This window comes from Cydia pomonella, chromosome 1 (assembly GCF_033807575.1).
Source record: "Cydia pomonella isolate Wapato2018A chromosome 1, ilCydPomo1, whole genome shotgun sequence".
In the NCBI taxonomy this organism is placed as follows: domain Eukaryota; kingdom Metazoa; phylum Arthropoda; class Insecta; order Lepidoptera; family Tortricidae; genus Cydia; species Cydia pomonella.
Genome location: NC_084703.1, coordinates 29,893,261 through 29,910,781, shown reverse-complemented (window position 1 = coordinate 29,910,781; position 17,521 = coordinate 29,893,261). Strand labels below are relative to the sequence as shown.

Here is a 17,521-nt window from a genome sequence, read left to right as displayed (position 1 = left end):
CCTCCCCTACACGTAAAGTGGGGGTGAAATTTTTTTTTTTGTTTCAACCCTACAGTGTGGGGTATTGTTGGAAACGTCTTTCAAAACTAATAGGAGTCTTCAAAAAATTTTATTTGATAAAGTGTATATATTTGGAGAACATTTGAACCATAAGTCCAAAAAATATGCAAAAAAAAACGTAGAAGTAGAGCGTAAGAAAGATAATAAATGAAACTGAAACTATAGCGGACATTATCTATTTAGCTGTTTTTGAGTTATCGCAAAAAGTCTCCCTTTCATTAAACGTTAAACGTTATTACGACATCAGATGGGTTGTTAAAGTTATTTGGCATTATTCATGTAAATAAACTAAAATTTAAGATAAAAATTGCTTATGTAACTCATTTTATTTTTATTTAATATTAAATTTATCTAAAATGGTTTCATTGGCTGCATGAGTAATATTGGCAGTTTTAGAACGAAAGAGGGAATCCCGGTAATTTTATATTCATATTCGTTTATTGCACTCATCATGTACAATGCATTATGTCCAGGACTTATTGCTTTACTTTGCTTTTTCATGATTTAAAAAAATCATTTTGAAATTACTGCAGTTTGCTAAAATATGTGTTTTTCCATCTATATAGAAATCTAAATGTTTTTCGCTATGGGATATTTATCTTTAGACATGCAAAGCCTCCGATTGCAAGTAAATCCAAAGGAAAAAAAGCGGCCAAGTGCGAGTCGGACTCGCCCATGAAGGGTTCCCTACCATTTATGACGTATTAAAAAACTACTTACTAGATCTCGTTCAAATCAATTTTCGGTGGAAGTTTGCATGGTAATGTATATCATATATATTTTTTAGTTTTATCATTCTGTTATTTTAGACGTTACGAAAAAAATGATATTAGAAACCTCAATATAATTTTTGACAACCTATCCATAGATATCCCACATGTATGGGTTTGATGAAAAACATTTTATTTTTTAATTTTATGACGTATTAAAAAAAACTACTTACTAGATCTCGTTCAAACCAATTTTCGGTGGAAGTTTGCATGGTAATGTACATCATATATATTTTTTTTAGGTTTATTATTCTCTTATTTTAGAAGTTACAGGGGGGGGGGGGGCACACATTTTACCACTTTGGAAGTGTCTCTCGTGCAAATTATTCAGTTAAAAAATATATATATTTGAAACCTCAATATAATTTTTGAAGGCCTATTCATAGATACTCCACACGTATGGCTTAGACGGAAATTTTTTTTTGAGTGTCAGTTCTAAGTATGGGGAACCCCCAAAATTTATTGTTTTTTTTCTTCAATTTTTGTGTGAAAATCTTAATGAGGTTCATAGAATACCAACCCACCAAGAATACTTACCCAGTTTGAACAGTATAGTTCTTATAGTTTCGGAAAAAAGTGGCTGTGACATAAACGGACAGACAGACGGACATGACGAATCTATAAGGATTCCGTTTTTTGCCATTTGGCTACGGAACCCTAAAAACTACTTACTAGATCTCGTTCAAACCAATTTTCGGTGGAAGTTTGCATGGTAATGTATATCATATATTTTTTTTAGATTTTTCATATCCATATCCTATGTTCTTCCTAGAGACTCTCTATACCAATTTTCATCTAAATCGGTTCAGCGGGTATTGATTCCTCATACAAATTTCCACCTCCTTTTTCACATCTCTAAGGGATGACTTTTGGGACAAAAACGTATACTATGTTCTTTCCCGGGCACTTAAAATATCTCTACATATACCAAATTTTAACTAAATTTATTCAGCTGTTTAAGCGTTACCTAAGAGGAATTAAACAAAAAAGTTTTTTTATGTGTATCAATATGATACCATAAATGATTCAGCATCCCCAATTCATTCACGGAACATATCATCTTCTATTTTAATCTTCTACTATTTACAAATAAAGGGAGCAAGCAATATTGCTATTTCAATCTGACGCATAGCTACGCCGCTTAAATCGGCTTACTTTGGTTCATTATGTGCACTGAGCATAAGCAATGTTAAAAAATGTGAACTAATAAATAGGTTATTAAATCCAGCTAACCAGTTCATTATTATTATTTTTTACGAGACATAAATGCAAAAGAGGAGTCATTAGCATTAAATTTTTGTCGTGTACAGACGCCACCACTTAGGCTGAGTTCTGCTGCTGACGTTTTAGTAGGTACGCCATCTAGTAATCTTAACCGAAATAAGAATTTGCACACTCAGAGAAGTGCGACGCCTCACTGTTAAGGTACATTTACTGGCACTGTATTTACAGTAGACGCGCAAGATGGCGTTATGCAGGTGCATATGCACATGAATGGTATTATACATTATAATTCTGTATGGTCCTGTATAGCAAAGCTATACAATATAGTGTAGGAATCATGGAATCAATGATTTCAAAGTAAAGGCCCATGCATACAATTCCAGTCGATCATTCTTGTTGCACGCAACACAGCGCCATCTGTTTTATACTGCCTAATGTAGGTACGTGGCTGATGGTTAAATACATACATTAAAGCAAATTAAAGCAGATTGCACTCTCGCCTCCAAAAAATGGCCCTAGAAAAATGGCTCTTGAGATCTTTCACCTTAGTCCCTTTCTTTCTTTAGGGCGACGATGAAGTGATAATTGAATGAATGTTATCATTGTTGCCAAAGCTAAACAAGACATGCTACTATTTTTATTAATATAAGTGTAATTATTACAGATTTTGCCGTGCTAGTTTACTAATTTCACTTACCAATATTATTACCTAAGTAGAAATAAGTAAGTGGGAGTTAAAACATATTAACCTTTTGAACGCCAAGAACACCTAAAGTCGTCGTTACTACTCGTGCCCACAGTGCCAAGGACACCTACAGGTGTTATGGCGGACGCTGTCAAAGTAACCTTCACGCTTTCGAGTAAGGTTTACATTAGCTCCCTTGCGCCCTGGATTTTGGCGTTTCAATGATGTTTATGACATAAAGCGTTCAAAGGGTTAAAATGTGTTACATAAATACATTCTTTTTTAATTACTTACTTACAAAATACTTCATAACCAAAGAAGGTTTATTTTTCCTGAATGTCAAAATTTTGAAAGGGACTATTCTTAAGTGAGTTAATAAACTAGCCTACCTTAACCTAACCTAACCTAACCAATAAATATGATATTTATTTTAATAAATATGCACTGCGCAATTCGCTACACGACTGAGAGCAGGAGTGTTTCTAAATGCGATTTTGACACCCTTGAATTCACCCCATTCGTAGTGCTCGTAAGGCCCGTCTTTACGAAGTATTGTACAGTCAACCAATTTGAATCCTAGGCCACTATAGAATCTTGTCGCTTTAACTACTCTATACATGACATGCATCACTCAATAAGCACTGTCGTAGAAGTCATTATGACATGGTTCTATAGTGGCCTACGAATCAAATTGGTTGACCGTACATACATGTCAATGATGGGAACATAGAGCTGGTATCCGCTACCAACTTTTAGTATGAAGGCTGTGAACTATCACACCGACCGTTTCCCGTAAGGCATATGTAAGACTAAATTGTTTGTTATATATAAATATACACAAATATACCCGTGAAGGAAAATAAAAGTATGTATAAACAAACCAATTAACCTTTATTAATTGGTTCTCCAATCATGTATTTATACACTAGAGCCAGAAAGTAGAAAAGATATTAACCTCTTCATTGTCGTAACATTGTGTGTGTGTAAAACCTTACTACTTACCTAACTACCTATTTATAATTTGGAATCATAAATATAAATTCAGCTGACCACTGTCACAGGCAGGAAATTTACAATAAAAACATAATAAAAGCATTGTAAGCTTACATTTGGTTTAATAAGAGCGAAACCAAAGGCGAACTTTGGATTAGATTTGGTACTTACTCGTACACATCGTGGGAACTGGAATAGGATACAGCGTATATTTATATCCCGGATTCCATCTACAAAGTGGTTCGATCGTAAGAAATTGTGATAAAGAAGTTCCACGCAGACGAATTAGCGAAAAAAAAGGGAATTAACTTAAGGAAGTTGGTATTTTATTTAGGTACCTACTATAAATACCTACTTAATCTTGTGATTAAGCAGGTAGGTATTTTTTGCTATAAATAGGATCAGCTGGCTTAATTTTATAGATATAGCCTCCTATATCTGGATAAGAGGTTGGAGTAGATAAATAAACTACAATAATTAGAAAGTAATATGTTTAAGTAAGTTAGGTTTTTTAAAGTTTACTTAACTAAAAATTGAAAAAATCATCTTCATCAAAAGATTCTGTAACAGAGGGTATATCTTTTAGAGATGATAATTTAAACCCTTGTTGCTGAATTTCATCAACTTTTGGTAATTCTTCTTTAATTGTTTCTTCGACATTGATTTTATTTAGTTCTTGTTGCACTTTTCCTTTTATGAGACCTTCGGAAGCATCCATAATTTGATAACGTAATAGATTAGGTAATATGTTGACAGACAGTTCAATGACGTAGTCCAAAGTGCCTGCGCCATCACAACGAACTTGTATATTACCCAATTCTAAATCTAGTTCTCTAAATTCGGGAGTATTTCTCACGTCTAGTGGCTGGGCCAGAACAATTCTCGCGTTCAGATATTCAACTGAAAAAGAGGCAGTCCCAGAACGCTTCACCAGGCCTCTGATGGCTGAGAAGTCCCATTGCAAAGTACCCAACATTCTCTGCGTGCCTATTTCAAAGTCAGCAATGGCCGTATTATTTTCCATTTTCAACGTTATATTGCCCACGCGATGAAAAGACGATATTCCTGTAATCCATATATTAGTCAAGGATACAGTGAATACGCTGACTGTAGTATTATAATCCTTAACTTGATATGGATCCATGCCCTTATCCTGTACGATCTTTCGGGCGTCTGCGATCACCATATCCAACGGCGACACGGAATTAGGAAACTGCACATCTCCTGCTACTTGCTCCAGTTTTTCGTTAATTCCATTTCTGGCTTTGGTATAGGCTTCCTTGAGGACGAATGGCTTGATCGAATCAAATAATAGAGTGCCAGCCGAGTTTATGACACTTTGAAGCATGCTCGCGAAGGTGCCGAGGTTTTCAAAGTTGGCAACCATTGAGCTGAACGACATGTCCATGGTAATGTCCTGAGCCCTGAGCTTTCCGTCGCGCTCTACCCCGAGATTAGCCTTGGCGGTGATATGGAGTCCACGGACGTGCACTGTGAACGGCCCGTTGTTCCGGTTTAACCATGTCGATAACGTGTAGTTCCCTTTAGCTTGCAGATTGTCTATCAATAAGGCGGCAGTCACCTGGAAATGTACCGGAATACAGTTATTTTTGTAAAATTGGCTTCTATATGTACCTAGCTAGTTATGTTTAAGAAAAGACCTTCTGTAATTTACGTCAAACTACGAGTAAGTTGCTTTAGTTCCAAATGATAATTCGGGCGGCGGGCAATTTTTCCTTAGAACTAAATTGACGCTCATTACGGAAGATCTTGCTTGGGCTCATGTAACTTGTGAAATGTTTTAAACTAGGTCTATCATTCAGCTGTCAAGTTTTAGCTGATATCCTGTACTATCATTTAACAAGAAAAAGCGTTCAGGTCAATGACCTCGTTTTCGAAAAAAAAGATAAAATGTTAAAAAAGTCAATTTTTGAGAGTTATTCGGTATTCCCACTTCGGTTCGGTATTCGGTAATACCGAATCGGTATTACCAGTGGTAACTAGCTAACTACTGGGATTTTTTTCTGACCTTTTACCACTGATAGCTACCTACTGGGAAAAGGTGAGATTTTCCATTTCTCAATATTTACCACCAAAATGTTGTTATAAATACAATATGAATATAGCGTGCTTTAATAAATGATTAAATGTCAGTTAGTGATTCAGTAGGTAAACTGCTTTAAAAGTGATCAAAAATATTATAACAGTTTTACCGGTATAATTGTAAAAATTTAAATAGAATGTCTTATCCTAAATAAGTAGAAAATAACGTCCGGATGAAATTTATTAAACCGACAGAAAAGATTTCGTTCTATTATTACAGCTACTTTATTTGGTTCTGTTATAACGCGATGCAGAGCTGGATTATTCATAATTTTTAGTCAGGCTTAATAAGTAAAAAGTATGATTGTTATTTAAAACCGCTTAGAGAGTGCTTCGGATGGGCTGACTGCTTGGACTAACCTACTTTTTCACCAGGTACAAGGTGATAACAATGTTAGCAAAAATGTAATAATAATATCCAAAGTATCTATTTTAAAGTTCTCTCTTCACCTTATGACCACAAGTCTCATCGCATCTTGGTTAATCCTAATGTCGGCATAAGACAATCACAAAAACTACCACGGTCAGTGAGTTATCCGTCTAGCTCACATGCCACCGGGTAAGTAAATATAATTATGTCTTCCAATACCATTCTTATCGGCCAGAGGCTGGCAGTTATGTTGAACAAAGAATATTTCACAAGGGTCAGACACGGCCATTAAGAACAAAAGGGTGCGCGGTGCGCGCCACTCTCGGTTTTTTGCACACGTGTTATTTAATAAGGACAACACAAAAGATATTCAAGAACTAAACGAGGTACCGATGAATATTGATAATTTCATACATTTTGATGGCCTTATATAAACTTAAAGAGATCCCATTTTTGCAAGATCACATTCTCAACTCTACCAGGTTAAATATTAGCGCCAAAGACGTGTAGAAACGTTCGCAATCGCACGTCATCACTCATCAAGTCATCACCATTCCAAAATTATAAAAAATAAATACAAAAAAATACTTAAGTGAAGGAAAGTGTACGAATAGTACCTGATCAGAGTGTAGAGTGTTATTAGCACCCCGCTAGCGTGGGTGATTAAGCAATCGAGTCAACCAGCGTAAAATGATCGAGCGATGTACAACCCGCGCGTAATTGGTATGCGAGCCTATGCTGGTTAGTCCGAGCAGTCAGCCCAGCGAAGGTACCAAAACGAAAGGTTAGCAGACTGGAGAATATGAGAAGCTGTATTACTAATGTAAAAGCAAATAATTTAGGAAATCACATATTATTTCTAAATTAATAACTACTTCCTATGACACCTGAACCTGACATCATTCCGATTTTAGGCGCATTTTTGATACATTTTTGATGACAGGCAATCTTGTACATCCTACACCTGTGGAGCTAACGGACTGTAACTAGTTTTGACAGGCAATCTTGTACATTCTACACCTGTGGAGCAAACGGACTGTAACTAGTTTTGACAGGCAATCTTGTACATCCTACACCTGTGTATAGACCAATAGTGGGACCGGATTTTTGCCCTATAAGTTTCGATAATTCTAAAGAGTGAAAAGTGATGTTTATCTGGTATGGGACATATTTTTAAGTATATTTGTAATATATGAAGAAAATTTAGAACGAGCGTTAGATATAAATAAGGTATTTATGTATTTTTATTGCTGAATTTTGAATATTGAATTAAAGTACAAAATTTAAGCATCGTCTTTTATAATATGTATGAGGCTTTATGCTATCAAATTTTTAGAAAAAAAATCAACGTGCTACTTTGTCAAACTCAAATTAGCTTATTATTTTGTCAATATTGAATTAAAGTTTGAAAAATCCACAATATCATATCTAAATTCTTAAGTTAATAGGCAAGGCAAAAAATTAGAAGAATAGGATATGTGCTTTACAATTAATATGCGTTTTTTGTCCTGTAAGATCTAATATTGAATTAAAGTCCGTAGAGATAAGTCTATTACTATAAAATAATATGTGCAGCCATTTTATGGAAAGTAAGAAATATCTGTGTGTAGCTTGCATTGTAATAGTAAAATCAACTTAAAAAGGCGCGAAATTCATAACCACGCCGCGCCGGTCCGTCAACATGTCGGCTCGGCACGCGGGAGCCTATCGTAGCCGACCTAGTGAGCGATAGATACCTCGCCCCGCCCGCGCCCCCCGCTCAGCTTCGCAAGCGCTGTTTGTCTTTTCTTTCAAATCATTCATTTGTTTGTTTATCGTGCACATAAATTAGATGCGGACATTACATGAATTTAATTATAGAATAAAAGTTATTATGACTTCAAAATGAGTGAAAAATGTTTGATATGTGTACTGTACTGACATAGAAACAGAGAAAAAACGAGGAATTGAGCAGCTAATAACTGCGAGCAAATAATCTTTCTTGGTGATGGGAATGTTAAATATTTCTACGGGAAGGAGGAACTACGTTTCCATAAAAAGTGTAGATTATACATTGAGTCGAAGGCTATACCGGCGTACAAAAGACTAATGGAGGTGGCATCAGAGGGCTTACCGCGAACCACGTTCGACGTGTTGCCTCCCTGTCATACTTACGTACGAATTTACAAGTGCGACAGAGAGGTAACACGTCGAACGTGGTTCGCGATAGGCCCTCAAATGTACAGCCAAGTGACGATGATGAAAATTACATTTTCAAAACTTTTGTCTTTTGTTACCATTGTGTTAGCCGCCTGTACTTACTTTCAACATATATTAGTAGTTTATGTTACTGCTACATAATAAAAGGCATTAAAATACACGAGTGTGGGCTTAGGAAACGAACGAAGTGAGTTTCTTAAAAGGATCACACGAGTGTTTTAATGCCTAATTATCTTATACCTTTAAACGAGCAATTCTTGTATATCTCGCGGGATCACGGAAACGGCTCTAACGATTTTGCTGAAATTTGGTATATGGGGGTTTTTGGGGGTAAACAATCGATCTAGATTAGTCTTATGTTTGGGAAAACGCGTGTTTTCGAGTTTTCATGCGTTATTCTTTCGACGCAGAATATGGTCGCTAATTTCGTGTTGCCGGCCACTGTCCGTCTGGTCCAGCGGGTTAAGACGCGGACTGCTAAACGAGTGTTACGGGTTCGAATCTCGCCTGGTGACTAATTTTTGTTATGTTTTTTTTTATGTTCAATTTTATATATAATTTTTTAATTTTTATTGTTTTAGACAAGTTTGATTTAGAAAAAGAATGTAGTTAAGATTATCACCTATACACCACCATATTACAATAAATAGTTAGTTATAACCGAGCAAAGCTCGGTCGCCCAGGTACTGTATAGTTATTGCAGGTAGTTCGCAATCACATTTTTAGCACAGGCATTATAAGAGAGGTATGGGCATTGTAAATGTCATCTGGCTCTGTGTGGTAGGGCACAGCACAGCGGATGTCAATCCACATCTAGAGCAGAACCCAACTGGGGAAGTACCTCCACCTTACAGAAAATCGCAGCCAAATAACACTAGACCCTACTCATAGTGTTGTGTTCCTGCCGGTGAGTAAGGTTGCCAGAGCTCAACGAGGGGTGGGAGGGTGTTAGGGTCGGCAACGCGCATGTAACTCCTCTGGAGTTGCAGGCGTACATAGGCTACGGATACTGCTTACCATCAGGCAGGCCGTATGCTTGTTTGCCACCGACGTAGTATAAAAATAAATTAAAAAAAAACACAATTAAAATATTTCATACGACATGTGCTAATTATTTGTCTCAGTGTAAACAAAAATATATCATAATTATGATATCAATTTTCAAATTCAAAATGGCGGACATGTTTTATAACTTATTTTAAGAAATTATGAGTAGTTTAAGACTTTAAAAAGCAAGAAATTGTTTCTTGCTTCTGTTTGTATATGTATCATGTAGTATTTGATGTTTTCATTATTTTTGAAAGTCCTCAGGGTGCCGATTACGAAAATGACATCCATTATGGAACCCAAGATGGCGGACATTCATTTTTCTTAAAAATCGGTATGAGTGTCATCTCCGAGGTTCTTCGAGGTTCCGATTACGAAAATGACGTCATTTTGCAATCCAAGATGGCGAACATTATTTTTTCTTAAAAATCGATATGGGTGTCATCGCCGAGGTTCCTCGGGGATCCGATTACGAAAATGACGTTCATTTTGAAATCCAAGATGGCGGAAATTATTTTTTCTTAAGTCAATATGGGTGTCATATCCAAGGTTCCTCGGGATTCCGATTACGAAAATGACGTCTAATTTGAAATCCAAGATGGCGGACATTAATTTTTCTTAAAAATCGATATGGGTGTCATCTCCGAGGTTCCTCGGGGTTCCGATTACGAAAATGACGTTCATTTTGAAATCCAAGATGGCGGACATAAATTTTTCTTAAAAATCGATATGGGTGTCATCTCCGAGGTTCCTCGGGGATCCGATTACGAAAATGACGTTCATTTTGAAATCCAAGATGGCGGAAATTATTTTTTCTTAAAAGTCGATATGGGTGTCATATCCGAGGTTCCTTGGGATTCCGATAACGAAAATGACGTCTATTTTGAAATCCAAGATGGCGGACATTAATTTTTCTTAAAAATCGATATGGGTGTCACCTCCGAGGTTCCTCGGGGTTCCAATTACAAAAATGACGTCAATTTTGGCGGTTCTTGTTGGTGCAGATTTCAGAAATAGAGACCATTTTAGAATTAAAGGTGGTTGATATCACGGCTACACACATCGACACCCATTTCAAAAAGTAGCGTCCGCCATATTTATTTTCAAAATAGATGCCATTCTTGAAATCCACACCCCTAAAAACCCAGAAAACAACACCCATGACGACTTTTTCAAAAAAGTGACGTCCCCCATCTTTATTTCCAAAATGGACGTCATTTGTAAAATTAGTACACATACATCATACAACATGAAAACTAAAAACATTTCCATCCTCTTTTGGGCAGTTGTGTAAGTCTGTGATAACCCTAGGTAGGTACGGAGACCTTGAGCGGTGTCGGCATTTACGCAAACATCAAAGGCGTCGGCCCACTGTTACTTTTTACACTGTGCTTTTAGTGTGTAAACGAAAACGTCACATGATATATCAAAAGAAAAGTTATTTTATCTTATACCTTTAAACGAGCAATTCTTGTATATATATATTTCTGTGATCTCGGAAACGGCTCTAACGATTTCGCTGAAATTTGGTATATAGGAGTTTTTGGGGGTATACAATCTATCTAGATTAGTCTTATGTTTGGGAAAACGCGTGTTTTCGAGTTTTCATGCGTTTTTCTTTCGACGCAGAATATGGTCACTAATTTCGTGTTGCCGGCCACTGTCCGTCTGGTCCAGCGGGTTAAGACGCGGACTGCTAAACGAGTGTTACGGGTTCGAATCTCGCCCGGTGACTTTATATGTTTTTTTTTTAATATGTTCAAGTTTAAATATAATTTTTTAATTTTTATTGTTTTACACAAGTTTAATTTAGTAAAAAAAAATTACCTATGTAATAAGAGAAATCGACAATAGATTGTGTTACTCTGTGACAAGTGCTGTAAGGTTAAAATCGATGGTAAATAATAATAATTGTCAGTTCACATTTTACTTTTTAAGTTTATGTAGATTATCACCACCATATTACAATAAATAGTTATAACCGAGCAAAGCTCGGTCGCCCAGGTACTATATTACTAACTGTACTAGGTTGCCTTTTTAACAAGTTGGTCCAGTCCATGATTGCCTACATCTTATATAAAAATCGGTTAATCTAGGCGACCATTAACTGGACCAACTTTTTTAATACGGCAACTTTCAAATAAGCATTCATTTGATATATCATACGATTAAATAACAAACAAAAAAACTATCCGTACGCAATCTTACAAGGCAACCTACTTGAAATGTATCACTGTGAATTTTGGTCTTACATTTATTTCTTATCAGAAATAAATAACATGAGGGTGCATATACCTTATAACGTATCTCTATATAACTATCGGTTATCAATATTAGCATTAGCGGTTAACAACAACATTCCCCTTTAAACAAATAACTATCGCGAGGAAAATACCAAGTCCAAACATCTGAAAAAAATCGGGAAAGAAAAGCTGCAACTGGCTTTTAAAATGGTACAAGGAAGGGTGGTCATCTGTATGAGAATGTGTTTTTTTGTCTCTATTTGACCCAATGGTTGACTGGTAGAGAATGCCTTTTGGCATTAAGTCCGCCATTTGTTTTTTTTTTTGTTTGTGCAATAAAGTTTAAATAAATAAATAATATTCATGTAACGCGATAACGAATTCTACGTGAACGAAACCGCGGACAATACCTATTATAGTAACAACAAAATAACAATTTTCTATTGCTATTAATTTAAAACACGCTTTAGGAATTTTTTTGATGGACCGTAGACGCAGTCAAGGGACCCCGCTCCCCACTACCGTTGTTCGCTGCCTCCTGCCACAGCGCGCGGCGCGCGCAAACTTGCCGCGCGTTTGAAACGTAACGTATTTATATAAGCAAGGAATGCATACATATCAGTAATGAGTGTCGCCGTGATTTTATATTTCTAAATTTTTGTTTAGTAACTGAGATCATTGTTGATGATCGATTATTATTAACTCTACAAACTTTAATTCAATATTAGCTATACTGCTTAACCTGAAATCAATATCTAGACAAGCACATTGTCTACATGTCTAACTTTTTACTAGAATACTAAGTTGATCGATAATATCGTAATTTTGCAATATCAGCAACTCTAATTCTATATTTACAAAATAACTCGTGTTTTTACGTTTACCAGAAAGCAGCTGTTCCAGATTTCTAAAAACTGAAAATTGTACATAAATTGAAGTGTTATTCGATATGATAAAGTTTTCTGTAACTTTAATTCTATATTTACTTAGTTATTAGCAAAAATTAAAATATTTAAATATAACCGAAAGCTCAACCTTAAAATTTCTAACTTTTTACCAAAGTATTATTTAACATACTCCCAATGACATATCAAAAAAGAAAAAACTTTAATATTATCGAAACCCATTTTAGTTCAACCGCTGGTCTAGTAGCACACGGACTGTAACTAGTTTTGACAGGCAATCTCGTACGCCCTACACCTGTGAAGTACATGGAATGTAACTAGTTTTGACAAGCAATCTTGTAGTAATGGCCTGGTCCTGGTTAGGTATTAGGCATCATACCATTTAGTCAGAATTCAAGAAGTTATCCAAGTATTAAGTTACTGTAATGATACAGTACATTGTAACATCAACTCACTGTGGGAGCATACTCCAAGGTCGTAGTTTAAATCTGATAAGATTCGAATGAAGTAAGAATACACTGTAGGCATATATTTTACTAAAAATACGTAGTAGATACGTAATGTTACGTAGTAGATAAGTGCAATACGAGTAGGGTAAACCGTCCTTATGTCAGGAGCAGGGGATCTACCCTAGGTATTTAAGTAGGTGAGTGTTATAAAATGAACTGTATACTTAATAACATTTCGCACGTCGTAATTTGTAACGTTTCAGATTGTAAAATGAACACGAAGAGATCAATATAAATTAAACAAAAAAATACTAAGATCAATGCAACGAAGTAGGTACGCTCTCTTTGTTCTTTTTTTGTACCTATCGTGTATCTTATAAAAGTATGACATCCTCCATTTGACACGCACTTAACAGGGTTTTTCCTTATTTTATCATTATTTCACAATAGGTATTATTCGCATAGGCTGATATTATACTTAATTATTATATTATAGATATTACATAAGTTGTTATTAATATTGTATTTAGCAGACATTACAGCAAAAAAATCACAAAATCAATCCAAAATATTGGTATATTCCCACGCCAGTCCGCCGCCATACATTTCTATTCCCATCTGTGCCCGGCGGGGACTAATAAGAATAAACCAGAATGTTGTCTAATACAGTGTGCCACGGAAATGTACTCATACCTCCATGTCTCCGATTTCTGCATTGATATGTAGAATTCGAAACTTGCTAATGCCATAAACAAGAGTGTTTTTGAAGTGCAGCGTGGTTCCGAACGATATGGAGTGCGTCATATCAGGCACGGGGTAGGGGTCGGGCACGTCGGCGCCAGGTAGCCCCACCGGCTCCGGCTGCTGGTAGTGCTCCATCGTCGCCAGGATCACTTCGCTTAATTTTTTCTCGCCATGCTCTAGGCCAGCTTCCAATGATTTCTCTTGTCCAACTCCTTAAAATAAGAAAAAAACGTTTATTCGTTGCACTTGTACGATGTTGAGTACGTTTATCTAACTGGATATATAGAATGCCTATTTAATTATACAAAACATGTTACTGCCACATATATTGAAAACACACTTTGCGCGGCAGTGGAGGCGGCGGCGACAGCGGCCGCGAAGAGCACAAGCTGCGGTGGGCCCCACATCCCGGCGGCTCGGGCGCTACTGCTCAGCTCGCTCCCATCCCATCGTACCACTATCGCAGGTCACATTTTATCGCACATGTTTTTTTTACGCAGAATTGATTCATAAAATACTTATACTTCTGAATCTCTTTTATCTATTCCATGAAGGGTTTGTATGAGGTAAGCCGTAAAGATAAAAATACAATGATCAGTGATCGCCTTGCTAGAATTTTAATCTTTAATATTATTAAGTATCATAATAAAGTCTTAGGTAGAAACGCTGATAGTTTTCCATAATCTAAATAATGTACATTTTAACAATATATCGTTTTTACCCGAATGGGTAGGGTATCAAATCTCATTATAGGTAAGTTATTTGCTTTATTTCCTACTTTCTTTAGTCATTTGGGTAGCTTATTTTTATAGTATATAGCTTATTCCCCAAACAAAACTCTACCTCCTTTTCACCCCCTAAAAGGATGGCTAGATAATTGGTCAAAAATGCATAGCCTTGTTTTTAGGGTTCCGTACCCATAGGGTAAAACGGGACTGTATTACTAATATTTCGCTGTCCGTCTGCCTGTCTGTCTGTCCGTCTGTCACTAGGCTGTCTCATGAACCGTGATGGATGATGTATTTCTGTTGCCGCCGGTAGGCGAGACTCGCATTGGCCAGTTTAGTTATTTCTTACGAATAGTTAAACGATTATAAGCCTCAACTTATAGTCCTTTTTTTAGAAATGTATAACTTCCACCCCCCTTTTTATACGTACGGGATGATTTCGTGGATAAAACTATTATATATCCTTTTCTACAACTCTAACTATCTTCATATCTAATTTCATGTAAATCGGTTCAGAGGTTATTGATTCGCCATATGAAATTCCATCTATCTTTTCGCCCCCTTAAGGGATACTTTCTGGAATAAAAACTGTCCTATGCAAGTATGCACTACCATGGGATTCAAACTATCCCTGTTTCAAATTTCAACTACATCGGTTAAGCGGTTTAAACGTGAAGAAGTAACAGTCACCCAGACAGACAGGCACACTTTCGCATTTTATAATATTAGTAATGATTACTTGCTCGACATAATACCATCTTAAATTGTGTCTTGGCTTCAAATCTATTTACAATAAACGATGAATGCTTACTACTTGTGTTCCATTAAGTCAGTCGGACCAGGGTGCGTAACCAACATGCCAATTGTTTACGCTTCGTAGCGAACGACACGCAAAGGTCACTTTCGCGCTAATGTGGAAGAGTGATAGAGGAACACAAAGCTTTTCTTTGTCGCAGCGCAAGCAATTGTCACCTTAGCCAGACTCCCAGGTCAGACATATGTCATACTCTTTTTACATGAAAGTTTCTAGGTATCTATTTACCATAAAGTCGGTAATGTTCCCTCCTCGGATCAAGCATTCCGCAGGCATATAATAGATTGTGCAGTCAGCATACCATCAATACGTGGTAGCGTATAGAACAATGCGCCAAAAGTATGTATCTGCCACATACTGTCTTTATGACAGATAGTCTCATCCACTACTATTAAAAGGAAATACCTACCAGCTGAGCCCCGTCTCAGATTTGAGAATTTTAGGTAAATATCTAAAATTAGTGCGATAAGGACAACTGCAGCTTAGGTGAAAAATCCTGCGTAAAAAGCTCAGAAATCGAGGTTTTGTTCTCTTCATTTTCCTCCGCTCAAACTTAACCAATCGTAACAAAATTTTGGGAACGGAATGAGAAAAACAATATGTCTGACCATTTTATTTTTGCGTTTATTATTACCGGTTTTATACGCTAGGCGTCTGTTGTTAACGCATTTCCAAGTAGCCTAGTTAACAACAAGAATATCAAAAAAAGAAAAGCGTACAATAATAGATAGATATTGAACTCATATAAAAAATATTTCTCTAGGGCCGAAATCTAGAGAGGAAAATGTCGGGAACGTTTGTATTGAAAAATGACCACGTATGTATCCTCTTAATCATCCACAATAAAACAAACAATGTTATGCGAGACAACAAGAGGTGAAAGTATGTATTATTAAATACTTTGGTATTATTAATTATAATGGTACTTGCAGCAATCCTTGCCATGTGGTGATTGTTATTTGTAGAGATCGACCGAATATGGAGTTTCCCGAAGGTTGCGATGTTCGGTTCAGATCTTACCAAACCGAATTGAATTTGCTTCATTAAATTGGCAATAAAAGATTAATCGCTTCCAAGGCAATTCCCTAGAAACAAATAGGCAAAAGGCAACAATCTTAAACAAATATTTAACACTCTCCAAATCATCCAAACCAGTGCCGAAGGTTCGCTTTTGGCTCTAGTTTTGGCCGAAACCGACACGGAAACTTTTATAGGCTTAGGTATTATATTGAAATTGTTAAATAAAATGTCAATGTTAGCCTTTACTTATTATTCGCATCAGGCGGTACAATACAAAACAATAAGTAAGCGAGCGACAATGTACTGCCCTTTGGGCCAAATATTTTTCACCAAATTTCAATTCCCAAATAACATATCGCAGTGGTTAGTAGATTTACATAATTTCACATTTTATTAATTTAGTATAATTATCATTAGGCATAATTTTAGTTCGTCAAGTTCTGTTAAGACAAAAAGTTTAATAAGTAATAAACGTTCTCTTTTAGCTGATATTATATTCCAAAAATGTGGCTAAAATATTATAATAAAATGTGAAATTATGTAATATTAGTGACTTCGCACACTCAACTTATTACTGGCAGAAATATATTTTATTGTATAAATAAAGAAGCAGCTTTGTATACATTTGTAGGTGCCAAAGCGTGAACTTGTCTTAAACAAAAAGTTATGTTGAGTTAGAACTGCGATCCCGACACAAAAAAACTTTTGCCAGGAACGTAGGTTAGGTTACGAGTAGAACTTAGAAGCGTGACAACGGAAACGAACTTCTACAACTCCCGAAAGAGGTTAAATTACTTAAACCATTTTACCTGTAATTTAAGGTGAAACAGACATCAAATACAGTAGGATTTTCAAAATCGAATCGTAAGCTTAAGAGGAAAGGGGACGGCCGCTTCTCCATACAAACGTAGTCTCCATTTTTCTCTCTGGATATTGATATTATGTAAAATATTTTTATATAATTGTAGGGGACGTTTGACTATTTTTTCAATATTTTGATTATTGTAAAAACTTCGAGCGAAAAACAGAATTCATACAAAATTTTAAATGCTCCTTAACTCGTATAGTAAATAAAAATTCTGTTAAAATCTAACGTAGGGGCATAGCTATGGTTGATATGCAACAAATTGTGTCATAATCAGGCATCGGAGTTTTTATCGCATGGTA

At 36.1% G+C, this 17,521-nt stretch overlaps 1 protein-coding gene across 1 annotated transcript; it reads right to left on the bottom strand.

The window, feature by feature from the left end:
* Positions 1 to 3,611: 3,611 nt before the first annotated feature.
* LOC133528057 (uncharacterized) lies at positions 3,612 to 16,344 on the bottom strand. The gene is made up of 3 exons (XM_061865267.1): positions 14,133 to 16,344; positions 13,742 to 14,004; positions 3,612 to 5,314 (listed from the first exon to the last, which is right to left on the bottom strand). Exons 1-3 carry the CDS (start codon positions 14,197 to 14,199, stop codon positions 4,259 to 4,261), a joined length of 1,386 nt encoding a protein of 461 aa, XP_061721251.1. The 5' UTR covers positions 14,200 to 16,344; the 3' UTR covers positions 3,612 to 4,258.
* Between the last annotated feature and the right edge of the window lie 1,177 nt (positions 16,345 to 17,521).